Source organism: Vulpes lagopus, chromosome 10 (genome assembly GCF_018345385.1).
Source record: "Vulpes lagopus strain Blue_001 chromosome 10, ASM1834538v1, whole genome shotgun sequence".
Classification (NCBI taxonomy): Eukaryota; Metazoa; Chordata; class Mammalia; order Carnivora; family Canidae; genus Vulpes; species Vulpes lagopus.
The window spans coordinates 16,653,643-16,678,570 of NC_054833.1; the positions used below are offsets into that span (position 1 = coordinate 16,653,643).

The 24,928-nt window shown below is 36.7% G+C and overlaps 1 protein-coding gene across 1 annotated transcript in view; it reads left to right on the plus strand.

Annotated features, from left to right (window-relative positions):
* LOC121499941 overlaps positions 1 to 24,928 on the plus strand; it is a 226,941-nt gene that overhangs the window by 127,936 nt on the left and 74,077 nt on the right. The window contains exons 7-9 of the mRNA XM_041771213.1: positions 4,611 to 4,829; positions 6,849 to 7,101; positions 12,339 to 12,502. Coding sequence (XP_041627147.1) covers positions 4,611 to 4,829; positions 6,849 to 7,101; positions 12,339 to 12,502 — 636 coding nt within the window. The remainder of the gene's footprint in view (positions 1 to 4,610; positions 4,830 to 6,848; positions 7,102 to 12,338; positions 12,503 to 24,928) is intronic.

Below are 24,928 nucleotides of genomic sequence, written 5' to 3' on the forward strand. Positions count from 1 at the left end.
ATTGTAATGATTCCCTGAAATGCTAAATATAAGCTTCAGGAAAAGTTTCACAATCACCGAGGATTCCATGTTCCAAAACTTCATAAATGGAACATGATGAAAAGAGAAATGAGAAAAACTCAAAGGAATTACACAAAAGTAAAAAAAAAAAAAAAAAAAAAAAAGCTCCTTGATTTAAAAGATGCTACAGTATGGTTAGTTATACCAGAAAAAGGGAGTATGGAAATTTTAGTGGCATTTATCGATAGTGTCTTTTTAAAAGGATTATTATGCACAGCTGATGAATGATGGAGTCTGGTTGTATACAAATCCCTAAGGACTCCTGTTCACTGTAGAAGAGAGTTTAAGAATGCATTCCATGCTTTTTTTTTTTTTTTTAAAGCAATTTTGGTCTTTTTTTTTATTATTACACTGATGGATCATAGAAATCTTGTTTGATATCGGGTCTCTATAAGGACTGGGCATGGAAGGGGGATATATGTGTGTCATATGAAATGTGGCTGAAGTTCAGAGAAATAGGTTTCATTTAATAGCTGAATACTGGATGACCTGACCATTCTTCTCAGCCTCTGGCAGCTCACCCCGTGAGCGATAGAGGAGTCGCCTGCATGAACTGAGGAGTAGCTGCTGGCCTCAATGTGATTTTGCAGTGATCTGTGTGCTCTATGGCTTCCTTCATAACCAACAAATCAATTCCCACTATACGTATTACACACCCCAGTGGCAGAGGCCATTTATTATCCTTTTGATGGTCATACTCTTTGTACATAACCAAGAAAGATTACAGAAAAGGAAAGAACAGTTGAAATGTGGATGAAGATATTGTACAATGGCACTGCATTTTATAATGTGCCTTACATGTATACAAGAATAAAAGCGATGCTTTCTTTCAAGAAAATTTCAAAACATGGATGCAGAATTTTCTTTTGAATGAAATATATTTAGAGAACGATATATGGAGAGATAGTTGTGGATGCAATTCACTTTCAGTACCCATTTGGATTTCAGGTACAAATTCAAAATCATTAAGAGAAAAGGACTGTCACTGTCATAGGAGATTGTTTGTAAGGCTATTCCTGACGACTTACTTTTGTTCACCTAACAAGGTTATTGATATTTGCTTCTATTTCCCATCATCTGGCATCAACTTATGTCTGCATTAATTTCTAACTTTGCAGTCTATAATTTTTCAAACTCTAAATGATTGATTCCAGGTCTTTCCTAATTATTTGCTCCAGATATTATAGTTATCACTGTTAAACAAACAAGTAAAAACAAATATTGAATTGTGTTAACTAGGTACAGAGTAATTAAGTATTTTGAATTCAATATAAATTGTCCTAACTCAAATGTTCCACCAACACGCATGCGTATCTGAATGCTGGTGGGAAATATTTATCAGGGAAACTAACGACCAAAGTATGACTTTATAGTGGGTTCTGTGCATAAACATTTAAACTGCTTAGTCATTTATATCAATGGATGTGAAAAGAAGAGTGGAAATTTCCAAAGGTCAAATAAGCTACTGTCTCTTCTGTTTTGCATCATTTGAGATTTTCTGGGTTTTTGCAAACAACACAATGCCAAATCTGTATTTGATTTTCTCTTCTCTTTGAAGAGGCAAAACAGCAACAGGATAATTAACTGAAGAGGAGCACGCACAGAATATTTTGCTTTAGCAGTTTAGAAAGTTCTGGATTTCATTTCACACGATGATAAATGTAGTAAGGTATTCTGGAATCCTTCTGTGAGGACTCTATTACCATCGGTAAACCAAAACCTCTCCGGGGCCTGTTTCCTGTTTAGCTGTTCCTCGTTTGTGTTAATTGAAAAGCATGCTCAGCACAGACTGCACATAGATGGGTCAGATGACGCTGTACATCTTTATGGCAAAAGACACACAAGAACAACAAAAAGGATCTGTCAGTGTCAAGTTCAATGTCTCATTAGTCCTGTGCGACCAAAAGGCTAAAGTCATGGATTGGCATTCTAAGGACAATATGAGTTTTCTTTTACTTGTTATCAGTTTTTTTCTTTTATCGCCCCAAAGACTCTTGTTTCTATTATTTATCTTCTCCTTTTCACGGTACAATTATCATCATACTCAAATAATCTTCAGACAGAGTTGAGCTTTTGTATATATAATCTTTTGAATCTGCCTCTGAATTTCATTTCTGTTATGTCCTCACATTGCCTCGACTTGCTGTGGTTTATCACTGTCACGGAGTTACTTCCTATCATACTAGCTTCTCCTTTGGTAAGACACTTTTAATCAAGACCACTTTTTTGATTGAGGAATTTACTGAATTATTCGGAATTACTCTTCTAGAAGAGAATCAGACACGCTACCCCGGGATTTGGAGACTAGCTATTATAAAGGTCGATCACGGATTTTAACGGATTTTATAAAACCAACATTTTACTAAGCTGGTGATGGTATACACTGATAATATTTACGGTTTGAATTAAAGATTGATTGATTTTAAATTATTTATTTATTTATTCATTCATTCATTCATTCATTCATTCATTCATGAGAGACAGAGAAAGAGAGAGAGAGAGAGAGAGAGAGAGGCAGAGGGAGAAGCAGGCTCCATGCAGGGAGCCCGATGTGGGAATCAATCCTGGGACTCCAGGATCAGGCCCTGGGCTGAAGGCACCTCTAAACCCCTGAGCCACCCGGGCTGTCCTTAGTTCGAATTAAACAACATATGCCCATCCTGTTTCTATCCCTTTAAAAATAAAGAGAACCATATTGTCTTCTACATTTCTTGGCCAATTTCAAAGTAGTTCTGGTAAATAGTGGAAGGGAGTGAAGCAGTGGATTGAGTTTTTGTTATTGTGTGATGGTAGCACAGGATTAGCACTGTTCAGAGTGTTTCACGTCTCTTAATTTAGTCGTCATACTGCCCGTGGAGTATGGGTACTGTTATCATCTCCCCTTTCCATGTGAGCAAACTAAGGCATTGAAAGGAATTCTGTGTAGATAAGAGTCCAGAGCTGTAGTCATTAAGCTAATATACTCTATATATGCTCGAGACTGGGTGGGGAATGAGTTCTGCCTCTAAATTATTTTCAGATACTTCATCTTCTTTCCTACAAAAACTCCAATTTTAGAAACTTTGAAAACATCTCTTGATCCCAACAGCAAACAGAGAGAGAAAACCTGACCTAAGTTAGAACATTTTGCATTTGCTTATTTTATGTTTAGTTTCAACCCAAAATATCAGTATTGTTAAGAAATAAAAGAACCTTTAAGTTTCAAATTCTCGTTCACATATTTTTGATCGTACATTAGCTCATTTCAATTTTTTAAATAAAACAGTGAACTTTGAACAAGCTATATGCAAATAACAAAATATAATTTTAATAGAGATCACTATGGGTGGGTGAGATAAGCAGGAATATATTATGGATTTTAAAGATTTTTAAAAATAAGTTTTTTGTTTATAATAATTCACTTCCGTATTTCTCTTAAAATTTCTGATTATTGTAAAATACACTTAGCATAAAATTTATCATCCTAACCATTTTTAAACATATGGTTCAGCAATACTAAGTACATTCACATCATTGTGCAACCAATCTCCACAACTTTTTCATTTTGCAAAACTGCAACCTTGTACCATTAAACCTCTCCCCCCGAACCAGCTCCCCCTGCCCCTGCTCTTGTAAGCCTTATTTTACTTTCTATCTTTGTGAATTTGACTACCATGTATAAGTGCAGCATACAGGATTTGTCTTTATATGACTGGCTTAATTCATTTAGCATAATGTCCTCTAGGTTCAGTCACATTGTACCATGTCAGAAGTTCCTTCCTTTTTAAAGGCTGAATAATAATTCATTTGTGGAACATTTAGGTTGCTTCTACCTTTTGGCTATTGTGAATAATGTTGCTATAGACATAGGTGTACAAATGCCCATTTGAGATTTAGCTTTGAACTCTTTTGCATATATACAACAGGAGTATTGCTGGATCATACGGTAATTCAATATTTTATTTTATTTTAGTTTGTGTTATGTTATTTTTAATTAATTAATTTATTTTTAAGAGAGAGAAGGCATGAATAGGGCAGGAGAAGGGAAGGGTCAGGGAGAGAAGAAGAGAGAGAATCCCAGCGTAGAGCCTGACTTGATGCTCCCGCCCACTACCCTGAGATCATGACCTGAGCCAAAATCAAGAGTCAGATGATCAACCAACCAAGCCACCCAGGCGCCCCATGATAGTTCTATTTTTTTGAGAACCTGACGTACTGTGTACCATAGCAATTGCACCAGTTTACATTCCTATTTTTCCGTCTCCTCATCAACACTTGTTCTTTCGTGACTTTCTTTTCTTTTCCTTTTTTCCTTTTCCTGATGGTAGTTATCCTAGTAGATGTGAGGAGATACTTCATTGTGATTTTGTTTTCCGTTTCCATTTGCGTGCTTCTTTCCATGCTCCCTTTTAGTCTGCGATTACAGCAAGAAAGAAACATACATCATCTGAGTCCAAGTATTTAAGAAATAATTTCATTCAATTTTATTTTCACGTCTTTATTATGGCTTCAAAATATTTTTATTGCTGGCTGTACCTTGAGCTCTGAATTCATTATTTCTTTGTTTATAGCTCTTCTTCAGTGGCTGGTGGTACTGGATCTGGAGGATTCTTCAAGCATCTCCATTTTGTGAGGGTGTCAGTGTTTTCAGAACTTCAGTTAGCTCAGTGGCGAAGCCAGGGCTTCTGGTACATCATCCTGCTGATGGCTTCCCTCTGGTTCCTGAGGCTCTACCTGCATTACCTTGGCCAGTGGCTTCTCCTTCAGGCCATTTCAACTCCTGTTACAAAGTGAGTGTTTTCTCCTGGAAGTCAAAGGGATGCATTTTCATCTTGATAGGCCAAATGAAAGTACAAAATTCCTCTCTGTCCATTTACTGGAAGACCTAAAATGCAGGTATGATTTGAAAAGACAAAAATGTCTAAGAGCAGGAACGTCGATTACAGTTATGTTCTCATCTTGTGGGCCTGTATATACAAATGCATAACTGGTGCATCAATATTTATTTAAAATTTAGCAGATTCAAGTATGTTCTAATATCTGAGCAGAATCCAAAAAGGAATTTAGCAACTACATTTTATTCTGTTTTGATTTTATCAGAGTGACTCAGGCTGAAGGTATTTTAGAAGTAATGTAAGTATGATTTATACCTATACTCAGAGAGGCAAAGATTGCTTCTTCTGCAAAATGATTGAATTCGAACAATTACCAAACTCAAACCCAGGCAGCTTTCGGGGCCATTATACTCTGGAAAAAGATGACGCTTTACAGGTTATCTCTCCATAAACATGACTCCATAGACACTATAGATAGACAGATAGAAATCAATACAAGAAGAATTCATTTTCTCAAATGTAGATGTTTCAGATAAAAATAAAGATGTGTATCTACTTTCAATTAAGAAGATTGCAAATAACTTTAAGACACTGAGAAAAAATATACGTGTATTATATATACACACAGAGTTTTTGACTGTTTTGAAATTAAATCCTAAACATACAAATGCTTTAGAATATGCACAGTTACACATCCCTAAGTTACTGTATCTTCGAATCTTTTATACAGATACTATTTTTCTTCCCTTCTCTCTCTCTCTCTCTCTCTTTTTTTAACTCTCTTTTTTCTTTCCTTTGTGTAAGGGTCCAAAGCAGAAAGGACCTATGTCATATGCTTGAGCTAGTTGCTTTTTGCTAACTGCGTTTTTACTCCTTCAATAAAAAACATAAGGAAGAAAGAAAGCTCTATCTTTATTGGCTGTTAATAAAATAATACTGCAAGAAAAATACCTTGGCGACTGATTTCTCAAGCATCAGAACATCTTAGAGATGTCAGGATATTTGGTTGGCTATTGTCTGGATCTACAGGCTTGAATCGTACAGTAGCTCCGTGTCAGACTGTTGTCATGAGACATGACAGTAACTACAGTGACACCGAGCATTTCTTCTGCTCTTACTCTGTGTTAGGTCCTCTGCTAAGAACTGTACACACGCTACTTCATTTGACATTCACAACAGCATAAGAACAATGCATAAAACTTCCTTCAAAGCAAAGGTCAGGGAGTGGATAAAATGAAGAACTCTTTTTAGTGGAGAATTGGCAAAGAGGGTGCATGAGCAGAATGACAATGGCTGAAATGGGGTCAGGGGAACTTAGAGCACAATGAAATCTCACTTTGCTATAGAAAAAGGGTGCCAACGCCTGGGTCAAGGCTGCTTGAATGACTGGGCTCACCTTGGATTCAACCCATCGGTTTTTAGGTGGTGTCAAGTTGTTCCTTTTGGAACAGCTAAGAGATAGGATATTTTTATTGGTCACAGAGCAGTGTTGTTTTGTATTTCAGGGTCTATTTAGAGGAATCACAGCAAAATTAATCAGGTATGTTAAAAATCAGAATGATTAGACTGGCTTACTTACATTTCTGGTTTCTGATAGAGGCTGACCCGTCCCTAAGTCCACAGGTATATTTTGTAGTCCAAATAGCCTGCCTGTGAGTATGTGTTATCTGCAGGGCAGCTCTTCTAGAGTACTTCGCCCAGTGGATAGAATTGTTATTCTTTCTATGCTTATCTATGACACAAGAACAATGGACAAGATGGAATCTGCCTTTTACTAGAATGTGAGCTCTTACGGTGGTCCCTACGGGGTTGGGAAAAGATGAAGCCTTCTGACATGCAATTTGGGGGCAGTATTAAGTGTCAAGTTTCCTATATTAAAAAAAAGAAAGCATATCATTTAAAAATTACTTTGTATCCCTGGCATTTTGTATAGTTTCTCTTGTTTACACATATGTTTATTTTGTTTTCCCACAGATTCCACTTTTCCCCTTTCACCGTTGAGCTTTGCTACCCAACCTCCTCCCTTCAAATTGCAGAAGAGTTGCTTGTGGTTGTGGTGGGACCTTTAGGTCTGAATGCAGTGATACTTCCTTTGGTTCTGATCAGATGGGGTTGTCAGCTACTGTTTGCCTCCTGCCCTGACGTCTTGTCAAAGTTAATCATCACCATGGGCCTATGGACAATTCTGGACCCGTTGGCAGTGTTTATAGTGGATACTGTCCTGGGGGTAAGTCAAGTACAATAATCGGGATATGAGTTCTTGACATAGAATTTAGCTTTAGTGCACGAATCAGTTGACATGGGAAGTTTCAGTAATCATAAACAATTCAGTATTTATCTTAAATAGAAGTTATTAAGTTCTTCATCATAAAAAAATGATGGATGTCTCTTATAATCAGTTGAAGTGCTTTGAACTCTCTTAAATGAAAACTTCCAAAATAAGAAGGAAATAATGTTGGAGATCAAATCCAAACTAATTGGTGAATTTTCAAAATTATTACAGTGAAGTTTTATTTGATAACATTTTATTGGTGACTTTGTTTTTAGTATAAGGATTTTCATAGCCACACTTTATTAAAAAAGTGATCATACTGTAGTTCCTTCAATTGATTACGTTACTTATTTGCTTTGTGATCTAATAGTCTTCTGTAATAAATATACTCAAGAAGAAGTAGAGCTTTGTAAACAATTATAAGTAATAACTGAAATTTAAAAATGTAGGCACCTATTTTGACTTTCATAATGCTCACGAAATGAAAGGAAATCTGAATTTCAACTAAATTATGTACTCTAGATCTGGCTATGAAATATGGCCCCAAGTAAGAGAGCAGATGGATACTATAAATAAATCAATATGATCAAATAGTCAGTTATAAAATTATCTTAAGTTACCAAATAATATTCCATACCTGATGTATTTCTCCTTTCAAGAAGAAAAAAAAAGTTTACAATTGGGTTATGCGTGTTTAGACTGTACTCATTGGGCCAAACGGATTACAGAGGTGGGCATTTTGATGGACTCTACTCATTAACAGTGTTTGAAATGTGCTTTCAGAATGAAATCCTATGAAAATGTAAATTCTGAGTCAGCAGCTGGAGGGGTCTGCGATTCTGCATTTTAACAGATTCCTAGGTGATGCCAAAGTTGTTGGTGTATGGGCCAGGCAGCACTGTGACAAGGTGCTGGGTGCTTTACTCTCCATTTCCTTTGTTTGCTAGGCTGGACTTTCACTTGCTCAAGGTTCCTGGGGTGTTCTCAACAAGACTGGGGACCTGGATGCACTGAGTCTATTAATGGCTTGGTAGGCTCCGTGTGAGGGTTCTGATAGCTTATTTCTAAGTGGCACGTGCTCTGCTAGAGATGCTCAGAACCTGTAAACAAGTGTGCTAGTTGACCTGCAATCATATAGATCATTTAACATTATTAAAATGAATTAAAAGCAGTGCACATTGAGCCTACCAACGTTTCTATTTTTTTAGTCTCACTGCTGAAGATTAAAGGAAGAGCCAGGCACCAAGGAACGTTTGGAAGGCTGACTTGTTTCCAAGTCAGCAACCACCCTCTGGAGTCTCAATACCATTGAACACCTTGGTGACAGGTCGGAAGTGGTTGCATTTTCAACCCCATCTCTTAGTTTTTTCCCCCTTGATCATCAACCTTATTCGGATTCTGAGTGGATTGAGCTGGAGCCAACTGGACTTTGTCCACATTCTGACTTCCCTCAGACTTACGGTTGGGGGCGGGGCATGTCATCAAGGATGGTTGAACAGGAGGTGTAGAGAGGAATGCTGTTGGCATTCCGAAAGGATCCTTTTCCGTGGCATCTCACAATTTCTGCCAGAGGCCTGATGTGCATATTGAGCAGATGGGGTGCCACTCTGATCCTATGGCAATACCACACGTGAAGCTGTGTGGGGAGGATGAGCAGCTGTGTCTATCATCTTCTGAGATCTCATCATACAGAATGTGTGCAGCCCTCCTGGAATGGCTCTCCTTATTCCAATCAGGTCCTCTAGAGAGATTAATAGCTGAGTGGTCCACTGTATCAAGGCGGCTGACAAAATGAGCGGTCTAAATTTACTCTGGGGCCTCTGATGTAATCTACAGGAAAGCAGCCTCCAGCAGGGCCATCTCAGCACCGGTTCAGAGGTCTGTAACCTGATGGAAGCTGACTTGGATTCTAATAGATGATTATAGCACCCATATCTTTCTCCACTTGGAGAGAAAAGCTGAAGGCTGGTTCCCAATCTGCACAATTATTGACTCTCCGGTTAGAATCCATCAGGCTTCATTGCAGATGACATCTAATTTTGCTGTCTTTAAAAAACTTTAAAGCTGCATGCAATCCACAGAGTGGCAGCACTGGGGCCCACACATGGACACGCCCATTAATTAAATCAAAAGTCACATTCTAACATGCTCTCCAGTGACTTATCAGCACACCAAGTTTGGAAAGTCCTGCTCTAAAGCAGTGGTTCTCAAAGTGAGGCCACTGGACAAATAGCATCAATTTCACCAGGGAATTTAATTGCAATGCAAATTGAAATGTAAGATGTCAGACCCAGCCCCAAATCTGTGAAGTCAAAAAGTCTGGGAAGGGGCCCAGCCTCTGAGAAGGGCCTATTGTGTTTTAACAAGCCTTCCAGATGATTCGCATGCTCATTAAATTTAGAGAACTGCTGCTCCACATGGGATCATAGTTATCATAGATTGAATGTCACTCATGAGATTCAACTTGCCTGGGTTCATCCTTCCAGTTCTTTCAGCACTTCCTTTCAGCAGATAAAGCCAGGGATCACTTGTATTTGATCCTGGTCAGCCAACCAAGAGAGAGGCTACCTTACTTTACCAATATATTATGTTCTGGATTCATTTTTTTTTTTAAATGGCAATCTAAAAAGAGATGTGGCAGATGGAATGGTTTGAGGCTGAGGCATTGAGTGGCTGTTGCTGCTAATAACATTTTGTTAGTCTCTCAGTTTGCTGGCTCAGAGGTTGGCAAAGCATTCCCGGATCCCCATTGATGATACAACAATTACCCTGAGTTCATAAATTCTTTCTCTGCCTGAGCCCCAATCTAGATAAAAAGTAGAGGAAGGATTTGCTGTTGAATGTTTTAATTGATCAGCATGTATTTATTGGCTCTATATTCTGCACAGGATTTTAACAGAAACAGTAAATATGACACTGTTTCTTCAATATAGGTGGATAAGAATAATACATAAGAACAAAGATCAAACAAAGGTACACTGCAAGTGTCTTCATTCAGCAAATGATTCTTGAAAATCCACTGGAAGTGATCACGGATTAATAGAAAGAGGATAGACTTGGAGTTGGGGAAAGTGCGTTCCGGTCACAGCTCTGCCATTTGTCAGCTATAATGACATTAGATAAGTCAGTCTTCAACTGCTTCAGATGTATCAAAAAAAGTAATAATACCTACAAATAGTCCCATCTACCTTACTCACTTCACAGTATTGTTGGGACAACCAATTGGAAATACACCTTGAAAAATCCAAGGCACCATACATATAAACTGAAAGGAACAAGGATGAGGATTATAATGAAGTAATGATACTTATGCTCTATGTACAATACAGGATGTAACAGCCCTTGCCCTGATCCACGCAGGAACTTACAGTCTAGTTGCAGAATCACATACACAAAGATGAAGTATGGGCACTGTGTGATGAATGCCATCTGGCATATCACTCATTCCCTTATATCCTCCAAGTCTTTGTTCAAATGACATCTTTTCTTATTTCAATATTTAATAATACACCTCCATCCCTCCTATACTTTTTTCTGTTTCATGTTTTTCTTCAAAATGCCATCTTCTGGGATCCCTGGGTGGCTCAATAGTTTAGCGCCTGCCTTTGGCCCAGGCGTGATCTTGGAGTCCCGGGATCGAGTCCCATGTCGGGCTCTCTGCATGGAGCCTGCTTCTCTCTCTGCCTGTGTCTCTGCCTCTCTTTCTCTATCATGAATAAATAAAATCTTTAAAAAAAAAATGCCATCTTCTAACATACCATATTTATTGCTTAATCTTACTTGCTTATCCCTCAGCGCCCCTACCCCAACTTAAGTGTAAACTCCAAGAACTTGGGGCTTTTATCTAATTTTAGTCACTCTTCTACCTTCAGAGCTTAATGACACATGGTGAGTATTCACAACAGCATGTGTGGACCAAATGGATGATTAGCATCTATTGATTAGATTATGTTATTGGCATCAAATATATATCATTATCTGTGTATGTCATCAGTGAATCCTATGTCTCTTTCTTTACCTTTAAGAAATAGTAGTAGGGGAAGATCTAGAATAGGAGAAATGTATGACAACACTTAACCAATCTTCACCTAAAGCCCAAGTGACAGATTCACATTCTGCAAGGTAGACCAATTAATAAGTAGAGAATATAAAAATCAAAGTTTTAGTGTAGTAATAAAAGAAATATCGGTTGGGAGTCAGAATATCTGACTTCTAGTCATTGTTCAAATGTTAAAGGATATTTTGGGAAAGGGAAGACATAGATTAACCTCTCTGAGCTTCTGTTTTTTTTTTTTTGTTTGTGTTTGTGTGTGTGTGTGTGTGTGTGTGTGTGTTTCTGAGCTTCTGTTTTTATCTATACATTTGTAGTATGGATTAGTTTTGACCATGCTCTTTTAAGCTATACTTACTTATATAATTGTCAGTTTAAAAAGTTAATAAATTCTTCCTCCTTTCTTACACTGAAGAAAATATGCTTTATTTACATTTACATTACATACTACTTCCACCTGATACCAGAAAGTCATAATTACAGAACACATATGTTTTGTAAAATTAAAGGGTCGAAGATGTCAAATGGCAATGTTCTAGGTCTGTAGCATTTAATATTTTTTTTAAAGACCTCATTGCCTTGTATTTATTTCTAATTCATACAGAATATGTTTTCATTGTCTAAAATAAGAACTTATGGTTAAATTGACCTAATGTAAATTTTGGTTTTCAAGCTCACATTAAATAGCCTGATAACTTTTTTATAAGTTTCTAAAATAAGCCATCTATTTTATGCATAGCACAAATTAAATTCCTTTCAAATCTGCTTCAATGAGAAAGGGGTATTTCCACCATCATATTTAATTTCTTCATATCTTGTGATCATTAAGTTCAGAAGTTAATAGTACATAAATAATACATGGTTTTTCCTTTATGAATTGCATGTAGAGTGTACACATTTAAAAGCTTATAGGGAAAAAAGAGAAAAAAAGAAAAAAAAAAAAACAACTGCTAAACCAGCCATGCAAACCCAGTCTTTTTCTTTTCTTTTGCATAGCTGAAGATCTGGTGATCTTTAGTATCTTGAGAATTTAATTTAAAAACAAATTATGGTATCAAATGGTTTTCATGTATTTAAATTAATCTAACTTGATGATCAGTGTTTCCATCCTTATTTCTTAAATTTTCTTTTCTTTTCTCAGAGGCTTATGCATAATGGGGACACTCCCATAGCTGATGCAGCAAAGCTGTACTGGGTGTTTGTAAGAACCATGGAATCGGGAGTTCTCGGTATAATGCTCACCGTGTTAATTTACGTGTTGCTGTTCATCATTTCTTCTTTGATTTTATATTTGTATTGTCTCAGGTAAGGTGCTTCAGTGCTTTGGGTTCAGGGTGTTCAGTCTCCAGTCTTGTTGTGCATTTGAGCTGTGACTGTATGATTAGAGAAAAGAAGTTAGATTCACATCTATATGTCTAAGATAGAAATGTCCTTGGTTAGGGCACCTGGGTGGCTCAGTTGGTTAAGCATCTGCCTTTGGCTCAGGTCATAACACTGGGGTCCTGGGATCCAGTCCTGTGTTGGGTACCCTACTCAGTGAGGAGTCTATTTCTCCCTCTCCTTCTGCCCTCCTCATCCCCCACCCTACTCGTGCTCTCTCTCTCTCCCTCTCTCTCTTTCTCTCTCTCCCCCCCTCTCTCTCATGTATGCTTTCTCTCAAATAAATAGAGTCTTAAGAAAAGAAAAAAAAAGAAAAAGGAAATGTCCTTGTTTGTTTGTAACAGCTATCACAAAGTCCAGCTGAGAAGCTAATCAACTTTCAGGGAAATGTTTTCTCTCCATAATAGAGAGATCTCCTTTTTTCTGTAAACCATTATACTTGTCTCTTCAAACTAGGGGCCAACCAGAAACAAGGATATCCAATAATAACCTGGTAAATTTCCTGAGAAGCTTATGTAAAATTATTTTTTTCTCTTCCTTCCAACCCAATTTCTTCCCATTCTTTCCACCCACCCCCCTGCCAAAATCACCAAGAGAAGTATCATCCTTCAGCTTTGATTCTGAATATCTTAGGGTTTGGCTTTCCAGGTCACTCATTAAGCAAGCAACGTATGTATATGAAGAAACAGAAAAGCAACAAATTCGAGTATAAAAAGTGCTAGGGAGACTTTTCGCTCTGTTGGTGGTTTCCTTTGCTTTACAGAAGCTTTTGAGTTTGAAATAGTCCCACTAGTCCATTTTTGCTTTTCTTGCCTGTATGTTTAAAAGCCATTTTCATATCTATGAAATCATTGGCAAAACTAATGTCATGAAACTTTCTCCTTATGATTTTTTATAGAATTTTTACAGTTTCAAGTCTTATATTTAAATCTTTAATCCACTTTGAGTTGATTTTTGTGTGTGGTATAAGGTAAGGATCCAATTTCTTTCCTTTGCATATGGATACCCAGTTTTTTCAGCACCATATGTTGAAAAGATCATACCTTTTCCATTTTATATTCTTGAAGATCAGTTGACTACATGCATGGAGTTATTTCTGGGTTCTCTAGTCTGTTTTAATTGCCTATTTGTCTATATTTATGCCAGTGACATACTGTTTTAATTACTGTAGCTTTGTAATATATCCAGCAACTCTGCTTCTAGAGGTTTACTCAAAAGAATTAAAATCAGGATCTTAAAGAGATATTAGCACCCCTATGTTCATTGCAACATTATTCACAATAGCCAAGATATATAAACAACCTAAATATTCATCAACAGATGAATGGGTAAAGAAAATGTGGTACACATACAATGAAATATTATTCAGCTTTGAAAAAGGACATCTTGTAATATGTGACAAACATGGATGAACCTTGAGAATATTATACTAAATGAAATCAGCCAGTCACAGAAGGGCCAAACCTGTATGATTCCATTAATATGAAGCGTCTTCAATAGTCAAAGTCATAGAAGCATAGAGTGGAATGGTGGTTGTCAGAATCTAGAGTGTGTTTTCAACACACATAAAGTTTCAGTTACACAAGATTATTGAGTTCTGAGATCTGCTATGAAACACATTGTGCTTATAATTAACAATACTGTATTATACACTTAAAGAATTATTTAGATAATAGATTTCATGTTGTTTTATTACCATAATTAAAAGAAAAGTGCTAGGAAGGGGTCAACACAAGAGTCTCTGAGAGCATAAAGTAAAGGAATCAGCCCAGGTCTGGAGAAGGATTAGGGCAGTAGCCAAACACATCAGTTGAAATATAACCCTTGACTAATTTTCCAAGATTTAATATAATTTGGCTGGAAGAAAAACATAAGGAAACATATTCTTCAGCACAAGAAAAATGTATGAAACTGTATGAACATGAGAAAGTTCAATATATTTAGTCACTCAAAAGTACTTTAATATGGTGGGAGTATAAGACATGGGGCAAAGGAAGTTGACTGAGATTCAAAGACTAGATGATAAAAGTCTTGAGTTTTATGTTATGGAGCTGAATTTGTTCTAATGGTAAAGTGAAAAGTTTAAAAGATTTTTAATAATTTTAATTTTAGGAAGATCACTCTACTAATAGAAGGGAAAGTGGCAGCCCGGATGGCTTAATGGTTTAGCGCTGCCTTCAGCCCATGGTATGATCCTGGGAACCCAGGATTGAGTCCCATGTTAGGTTCCCTGCATGGAGCCTGCTTCTCTCTCTGCCTGTGTCTCTGCCTCTCTCTCTCTCTCTCTCTCTCTCTCTCTCTCTCATGAATAAATAAATAAAAATCTTAAAAAAAAAGAAGGGAAAGTGGTCAGGTTGAAAGCATGGAAATCTAGTTAGAAAGCCATTTCAATAGTCTAGACACTGTCAAGAGCCTTCACTGAAGATAATAACATAGGAAATGGACAGTTGTGGAATACTGAAGGAATAGTTGACATATAGAACTTTTGGGCTTGTTGGGAATTGAAGGTGAAGGAAATAATGACATTTAGTATAATCTTAAGTTTTGAAGTTGGGCATCTATGGGTAGATGGTGATAGCATTCTCAGAGACAGAGATGACATGGAGAGTAAACATTTAGAGGAGATGGGTAATCAGTTAAATTTTCATTCCTAGTTGACCTTAAGATGTCATTGATATTGCCAAGGGGAAAAAATCATAAGAAGTTAGATAAATCAGTGTAGAACTCAGGCAAAACCATATAGATGGTGAATTTGTGTGAAGGAAGTCTTAAGTTTCATTGCTTTATGGGGTAGAGGGTCAATTGGAGTGGGCTGAGTAAGGGATAGGGACATAGAGTCAGGTCTTACTGACTTTTTAAATATACAAAGTGATGCTATAAATGGAAAATGTTTAAAAATGTATTTTTTTAAAGATAGTAGTTTTTAGGGCCACCTGGGTAGCTCAGTTCATGTCATGATCTCCCAGTCTTGGGATGGAGCCCCAAGGGGGTACCATGCTCAATGCAAAGTCTTGTTTCAGGTTCTTTCTCCCTCCCCTTCTGCTCCTCTACCCATTGCTCTTTCTCAAATAAATAAATAAAATCTTTAAAAAAGAATGGATTTTAACATGAGTGTGGTTTGAATATATGTATATGCAAATATGAAAATTCTAAAAGGAAGAAAATTGCAAATGGCTAAGCAAATGAGGATAATTGAACGAGGAAATCCCTGAAAACATGAAGGATAGGACAAATGGAGACAAACCCAGGATTTGGGAAAAGAATCTTGTGCCTAGATGTGATAAGGAAAGAGACGAGGGGAAAGCAAAAAGCATGGTGGTTTGTGACAAAGCACTGAAGGAATTCACATAGGATAGACCTTATAGTTTTCTGTGAAATGGGAGGTGAGCACACTCCTCAATTCTTCCTTCCTTAGATCAATAATATAGCTTCAGTAAGGTTGAACTTGTTTTTCTGGGGAAGGGAAGAAGGTCTTCCCTGATCATTAGCTTTCATTTGACCACTAACATGTCCTGTGGCCCCTAGGCAAAGATGTTCAGGCATTTTCTTGTGTAATATGGTACAGATGACACATATGTGTAGATCTTACAAGAGGCTCTACATAAAGCATGACTCTATTATTTAAAATGACTAGACTTTTCTAGGGAAGTTAAAGAAATAAAATAGTACATCATGTAGTTTGGGCTTTAATAGGATTAAAAAATTGTCAGATAACATTATGTACCATTTATTACATTGATATATCTCTTCTCACTTAAAATAAGGTGAATGTTTGCAACCATGCATTTCTCTGCCCAAGATTCACATTTTTGTTATCAAGATTGCTTGTAAAGTACGAAAAAGGAAGTGTAGAATTTATGCACCGAATAACTAGGATTTTTTTTCTTCTGCCTAAATGAAGTAGTGATTTGCTTTAAAATACAACAGAAGGATTACCCCATGAGAAAGTATGGATAGGAGGAGTGAGAAGCTCTGTAATGGATGGAAAAATGATTTGGGAAAAGGAAAGACAGACAAAGTGTCAGGACATCATAGAGAATGAGTCTGAAAAAGTCTAAGAGGAATAAGTTTTGTGCACTCTCTCAACGTAGCCCCTCACTGTTTTACATGCTTATCCTGTCCCATCAGAACCAGACATGCTCAGTAACCCCCAGGTTTTGCTAGTGTTTTAGAAAGAAATGCTCTTAAAATTTCTTTAGGTAATAATAGAGGTAACACCAATCTCCTGCAGGGAAAATACTTGTATTTTTTGTATGCATAAAGTCCCTCTAATATGTCAGCTGAAAGATCGCTTTACTGATGTTTGCACAGCATCTCTCTCTAAAATGTTGGAGAGCTGAGTGGCCCTGTTCTTCTATCCAGCAAGCGCTGCCATCAACAGAGGCATCTGGTCAATGAAGTGGGGTTTGCTCTGGCATAAAAGTAGGCAAAGAGATACAAAAATCATAAGAACTCATCTTCGTGAAAGGTGCCAATATGGATTTGTGCATGTTGACTGATTTAGGTTAGCATTCTTAATCCAAACATTTAAGCAACAATCGTTAAGTCTTCTGGGCTTTTGGATCAGTCCTGTCAAAACATGTGATAACATGACTAGTATTATAGGAACACAAAGGAGATCAAGTCTGTTGTGCAGACTGTTAACAGAGAATTTTGTCTAGCTCTGGGCACCGAAAGCTCTACATTATAAAGACTGGCTGTGTAAGCTCCAGATTGGACCCTATTGAGTTTGGCTGATTGGATCTTATTCCTCCAAGAGCCTGAGTAATTTATTGCTGAAGGGTTTCTACTAGAAAAATTCTCCTTCTCCATGGCTCTAGTAGGAGAGTTGACCTGCATGAGGAAGTTCCTGACCTTAGTGTAATTATCTGAACTGGATTTTATAGCTTTAAAAAAACGCATTAATCTTTTTAATGCTTCTTCCTTATTCTAGGAAGAATATGTTATTTAGGAAAAAAATTGAAACTACAGAAAGGAAACAAAAAATAAATCTAAAAACACCAATTATATCACCATTGAGACAAAACATTGTTAATCATTTGATAAAATTATTTCAATTTTTTCCCCACGTGTATTTATTTTTAAAAGTTGAAATTATTTTGCAAGAATAACTCCATATGTTGATTTTAAAATAAATATTGTATGATAAATATTTTCATATTCTTTACTTACTTCATGAACATTTAATGTCCACACATTATTTTATACCAGATAAGCAGTATAAAATATTTAAATATTTCTTTGTTCCTGGACAATAGATTGTTTCTCATTTTTGTGCATCTTATAAATAATTCTGATGAACATCTTAAGACTCTGGGTTTTGTTCACATTTTAGATTATTTTTGAAGAGTATCCTAGTGACCCAGAAATACTGTTTCAGATAGAATGATGTTTCTAAGACATTAGATAATATTGCAAAGTTGTGTTTTTGAAAAGCTGTATGGATTTATACTTCTATAGAAGCGCATGGGGGATCTGACCAAATCGTGTTCACATTGTTAATTTTTTTTTTAATGGGATTTCAACCTTTTCTAAATGTGCCCTCCTTTGTTCCTAGTCACTAAACATTCTTAGTATGCTTATAACTCATTTATATATCCTCTTTCTGAATTGCCTTTTAAGTGTCCCTTTGGCTTTCTTTCTATGAGTATTCAAATGTTTTCCTTATTGAGTTATATGAATTTTATATATATTACAGTATTAACCCTTCTGTCATATTTTAATGGATGTTTTCTTCATTTGACAATTAACTTTTATTTTTTTTTAAATTTTTATTTATTTTTGATAGTCACAGAGAGAGAGAGAGAGAGAGCAGAGACACAGGCAGAGGGAGAAGCAGGCTCCATGCACCGGGAGCCCGATGTGGGATTCGATCCCAGGTCTCCAGGATCGCGCCCTGGGCCAAAGGCAGGCGCCAAACCGCTGTGCCACCCAGGGATCCCTGACAATTAACTTTTAAATCTATTTTTGATGTTTTAGAAAAATAGGTATTATAGAGGCATCTGGCTGGCTCAGCTAGATCTTGGGGTTGTGAGTTCAAGCCCTACGTTGGATGTAGAGATTACTTAGAAAAACAAATATTAGAATTCATATACTGCAAAGCCTTTTGATCATTGTTAGACTATTTAAACAGATATTAAAATTTAAAAATCCTTCCTCTTTCAGAAATGCTATAACTACTTACTTCTATTCTCATAAAGGGTGAATTTTTTTCATTGAACTCCTTACCATTAGTCATGTAGAATTCATTTGATATGGATAGTATATAGGTCTAAACAAGACACTTTTTATTTTATTTTACTGGTCTTTTCTCTCAATTGACATTATATTTAGATATTAACTGTTTTGCCTTTTTTTTTTTACTTTGGGAAATTTTAATTCTCAGCTCATGTTTCCATTGGGATAAATGAAACTCCTCTTTTCTAGAGCATTTTTAAAAACTTACATTCTGAACAAACATTAATAGATAACCATCTATAGGCATCGGCATGAAGGAAATCTGTGAAGACCATCTACATGTCTCTAGGTGTTTGTTTCATGTGGCCTTGAAATGCTTCTCATAACCCTTCTGGGTAAAGCCTTTGTTGATATTATATGGAACCTTTCACTCTAAATCCTTTATCTGAGTAGCCCAAAAGATCTACAGGCTGCTTACGTATTTCTTTATAATATTCAGGGAATGAGAAATCACAATTTAATTTAGATTTGCTTAAGCTTTTATATTCCTGGAAGCTGTACACAAATCTGAAAGACTGATACTCAAGTTAATTAGTTTTGGGGGGGTGTTGATGTCTTCTTAATCATTGACTTAATAGTTCCAAATAGCCTTATAAGTTTTAGCTGTGGCCACTTATTACTTAGGAAAATTAATTTAGATTAAAATAATTTAAAGGTAGGTTTTGATGAGAATATTATGAGCATATTCACTGTCTAGAGAATACAGATAAGATAAGCAAAGATTTTCCACTTTCTGAATCACCCTTCTTTACAATATTCCTCACTAAAAGCAAACTATTATTTACCATGTGGAGAAAAAGATTCTAAAAATTATCCAATTCATATACAGCTAACCAATTTTCATTCCCCTTGAAACTGTCACCTAGTATGGGCACTCAATGCCCTAATAACCCTAATGGACTATGAATATTGTGACGTGTTTTATACAGGAATAGCCCTATTTAAAAGATTTGGATCCGGGGATCCCTGTGTGGCGCAGCGGTTTGGCGCCTGCCTTTGGCCCAGGGCGCGATCCTGGAGACCCGGGATCGAATCCCACGTCGGGCTCCCGGTGCATGGAGCCTGCTTCTCCCTCTGCCTGTGTCTCTGCCTCTCTCTCTCTGTGACTATCATAAATAAATAAAAATAAATAAAAATTTAAAAAAAAAAAATAAAAAATAAAAGATTTGGATCCTACACTGGGTCAGCTCCAGAAAACTGAATGACTAATCAAAATAGTTCATTACTCTGGGTCCAGATAACTCATGGATCATTCATGAGCCCAAAGGCCATCAGTATCCTCTCTCTGTTCCTCAGGCCCTAAGTTCTTTGGTGTAGGCAGTTGAGTTCATTGCTATCTTTTCTTCCACAAACAGCCACATCTATTTCTACCTCAACTAACCCCATCTGGAGCTGCAAGAAGCTGGGTCAAAGATAAACTGAACATTTCTTGATACGCTCTTCTCTTGCAAAGATAAAATAAAAGCTGCTCAGTTAAGTTGAAGTCATTAATCAGTCATTTGATAAATCAGCTTTTGATGAATTAGTGTTCTTCTGATACCTCTAAGACAAAAGAAAGTAAAACAGTCTACCACAACTTCTGTTTTCATCCCAAATTTGTGGGAAACTGGGCATGTGGGTTTCTACCAATGAGAAGCAAATGTCAAGAAGGTATGTGTATCCAGAGAAAGAGGCAATGTCCATACTCTCATACAGACACAGTCCAAATCACTGGTGTGGGCTTCTCTGAGGCCACGGGGGTGAGGAATGACCTTTCCCACTTCTAGGTAACTATCTCCATCTGTGCAGGAGCCAGTGTCATTCCCTACTTCTCTCTATCAGCATCCTGTATAATAGGTATAATTCTCTGAAAGATTTTTATCATACTTATCACTGAAGTAATTAAACAAAAAACTGAATACTCAAAAAGAGCAACAATTTTGCTTTGCTTCCATAAAACAATGAGGATTCCATGTGTATAAAGTAGTACCTCAAACACTCAAATCATGTATTTAAAATGCTACGTAACATGACACTCTGGACTCTGGAAGGCAAAGTCGTCTACTCTAGAATTCACCATTGTTTTCTCTGTACCCAGAAAAGTGTCTAGAACACAATAGACACACGAACAATATTTGTTGAATTAAAGCCACAAATAAATCAAGGAATATATTTTCTTTTCCTTTTATTTTTAAAGATTTATTTATTTATTCATGAGAGAGAGAGAGAGAGAGAGAGAGAGAGAGGCAGTGCCACAGGCAGAGGGAGAAGCAAGCTCCATGCAGGGAGCCCAATGCAGAACTCGATCAGGATCACAACCTGAGCCAAAGGAAGACGCTCAACTGCTTAGCCACCCAGGTGCCCCAAGGAACATATTTTCTTAATGATGTAGACATACCTCTTTCAAATATGGCTCACAAGCCATCTGTTAAAATGACTCTAGTTCCCAAGTATTTTTCATTTTGAACTCTCCACTGGAATATAATAGAGAAGTGTGAAAAAGACATACACACAGTACACACAGCTTTCATGTGTGTTAATTTGACTTACCCAAGAAATTAGAATGGATTTTGAATTTGAGTTTTTTGACAATACCCAACTTTACAAAATCACAGTGCCATGTGGTTGGAGGAGTTTAAAAGAGTCATAATCATGTGTAAAACATTTAGGCATTGGATGCAAAAAAAAAAAAAAAAAAAAAAACCAGAGGAACCAGGGAAGTGCTAAACACATAGTTGACATACAATGCTTTGTGACTCCCTTCTCACCGGTTCTCTGTTCTGATGTGGTATTTCCAAAACTCAGTTCCACTTGCCCCAGCCTTCATTCTCTATCACACTCTCCAAGTAGCTTTTTCTTTTTAATCATCTGGTGAGGAGGTTCATATGAAGCTTAGATGCTCAAAACTACCAGTGGGTTCCTAGTGATTTCGATCACACTTGTGAAGGAGCTGTCATTCTGCAAGGTCACAGATGGTAGAAGTATCTCTGCCTTTAGTCTGGCTTAAGTGCTGAAGCAGCACCATTTATTTATTTGTTTGTTTGTTTGTTTATTTATTTATTTATTATTTATTTATTTTTTGGCGTTAACACTGATCATGAGACCAGGACCTCTCATCAGCCCCGGGCTCTCCCAGTGGCCAAGACCTCACAGTTGAGTTTGATTTGAAAAAATGCTGTCTTAGTTCTTCTGGTTCACTTTACTCTTTACAGTTTGGATTTTCCTATAAAACTGATGTACCTACATAACCTGAGTCAGTACCCTCATGGAAATATAGAAGACACTGTGAACTGGAAGAGCTGATCCTTGTGACCATTAGAATGAACAAGGAAGAAGAGAACTCTAACTCTAATATATGATTGGATCTCACAGTCATCCTAGAATATCTGAGGATAGGGTTCAAAATAACTTCCATCATGTGCCATATAAATTGATATACTGGAGGTTCCACAGAGGCTGTTTGGTATTTTCCTTTCAATCACTAAATAGTAATTTCTGACATTTCCTGAGCACTTACTGCATGTTAAGCCCTGATTTGAATATAGTATGTGGTTACTTCATTTAATCCTGACAATTCAGGATCTGTTAACATCGTCTCCTTTTCATACATGAAGACACCAAGCCTTAGTGACTTTAAGTAATTCACCTAAGGTTACACAGTAGGCCAGGGTCTCAGCTGATACCCATATGAAGTCTTCCTAATTCCAGAAAGGCAAGATTATTTGTACATCATATTTCTTAATTTTTTTAAAAAAATTTAAGTTAATTAATTTATTAATTTATTTGAGAGAGCACACAAGTGGGGGGAGGAGCAGAGGAAGAGGGACAAGTAGACTCTGCACTGAGCACAGAGCTTACTTGGGGCCCAATCTCACCATTGCAAGGTCATGACTCAAGCTGAAACTAAGAGCCACCCAGACACCCCCATATTTCTCAATTTTTTTAAACAGTGAGATTACTTAAAATTCATATTTGTGGTTAATTTTCACCTAACGAATGAATATGATGTAGTGGTTTGATACTTGGATTGAGGATTGTTTGGCCTGGCTTGAATCATGGCTCTGTCACTTCCTAATTGTACAACCTTTGGCAATAGTTTTACCCCATGATTCTTTTTTTATCTTTAAATTGTATATAGTGAAAAAAGAGTAAAACCTTGTTTTTTTTTAGATTCCACATATGAATGAAATCATATGGTATTTGTCTTTCTCAGACTGACCTTGCTTAACAAAATACCCTCTAGGTCCATCCATGTTGTTGGTAATGGGATAGTTTTATCCTTCTTAATGGCTGCATGTATATACACACACATGCAATATACACTGTTTTCTTCTTTCCACTTATCTACGGATGGACATGAGTTGCTTTCATATTTTATGCTATTTCAAATCATTCTGTAGTAAAATAGGGGTACATATATCTTTTCAAATTAGTGTTTTCATTTTCTTTGGGTAAATACTCAGTAGTAGAATTGTTGGATCAACGAAACAAATGAATAAACAAAAAGACAAAAAAGCAGAATCAGACCCATAAATACAGAGAACTCACTGATGGTTGTCAGAATGAAGAGGGTGGGGAGGTGGGCAAAATGGATGAAGGGGAGTGGGAAACACAGATTTCCAGTTTTGGAATGTATAAGTCATGGGAATGAAGGGCACAGCACAGGGAATATAGTTAATGATACTGTAATAGTGTTGTATGGTGACACATGGTGGCTACACCTGTGGTGAGTGTAGAATAAAATATAAAAAATTAAACCACTATATTGTACACCTGAAACTAATGTAACATTGTGTGTCAACTATACTAAAAAAAAAAATGTTAGAAAAAAGAGTAAAAGTTTAATCTGCTTTTTGGGAATGAATTAATTGATTTAAATAGTATATTTTGGGGCACCTGGGTGACTCAGTGGTTGAGCATCTGCCTTTGGCTTAGGTCATGATCCCAGGGTCCTGGGATTGAATCCTACATTGGGCTCCCTGTACAGAGCCTACTTCTCCCTCTTCCTATGTCTCTGCCTCTCTTTCTGTGTCTCTCATGAATGAATAAATAAAATCTTTAAAAAATAGTATGTTTCTAACAGATTTCTAATTTAGGCCACTAAGTTGAATTCTTTAAAAAAAAAAAATATTTTATTTATTTATTTAAATATAGAGCATAAATAGGGGGAGGAGTAGAGGGAGATAATCTCTAGTAGACTTGGTTGAGCACCGATCATGACCTAAGCTGAAAACTAGAGTTGGACACTCAACCTACTGAGCCACCCAGTCACCCCAAATCCATTTAGTTTTAAAATTCAGTTCTTAAAGGTAAATATGAGTTTAATTTAGAATTCTCAATTAACTGACAATTCTACATATATATGTCACTTGAGCTTCAAAATTGACATTCTGAAAAAAAATTCATGCTCTCCTCCAAATCACTTCATCTAGGGTTTTTTCCTGTCTCAGTACAATATGAAGATCACCCATCCAGTTCTAAGAAAGAGGAAAGAGAGAGAAAGAGAGGAAGGAAGGGAAGAAAGAAAAAGAGAAAGAAGAAAGAAGAAAGAAAGAAAGAAAGAAAGAAAGAAAGAAAGAAAGAAGAAAGAAAGAAAAAGAGAAAAAGAAAAAGAAAAAGAAAAAAAAGAAAGAAAGGAAAGAAAGAAAGAAAGGAAAGAAAGAAAGAAAGAAAGAAAGAAAGAAAGAAAGAAAGAAAGAGGAAAAGAGCGAAGGAAGAAAGGAAAGGAAGTGGAAGGAAAGAGGGGAAGAAAGGAGGGAGGAAGGAGAGCCTTACAACTAGTCTCTTTATATTCCTTTTTGCTTCTTTCAATCTATTTTTCTTACAGTAACCAGAATGATTTTTAATTAAAAAGTATTTTATCACATCTTGCCTTAAATCCATGTAATGGCTTCCCATTGTCCTCACATTAAGAGCTCTTGACAGGAGTGTACCACCCAAATACTCTGTGCTTTCCTTGTCATTCTGCCCTCTTCCTGCCAGCTGCAGGGCCCCCTGTAGGCTCCTTTGTAGCCCCTTCCTGGGATTTTCACCTGTCCTCCTCCCTATTGCATGCACTTACCAAGTATTTGGCATTTTGTAAGCAAGGGTGAATATTTGTCGACTGAGATAATGAATTAATGAACAGTATATGAA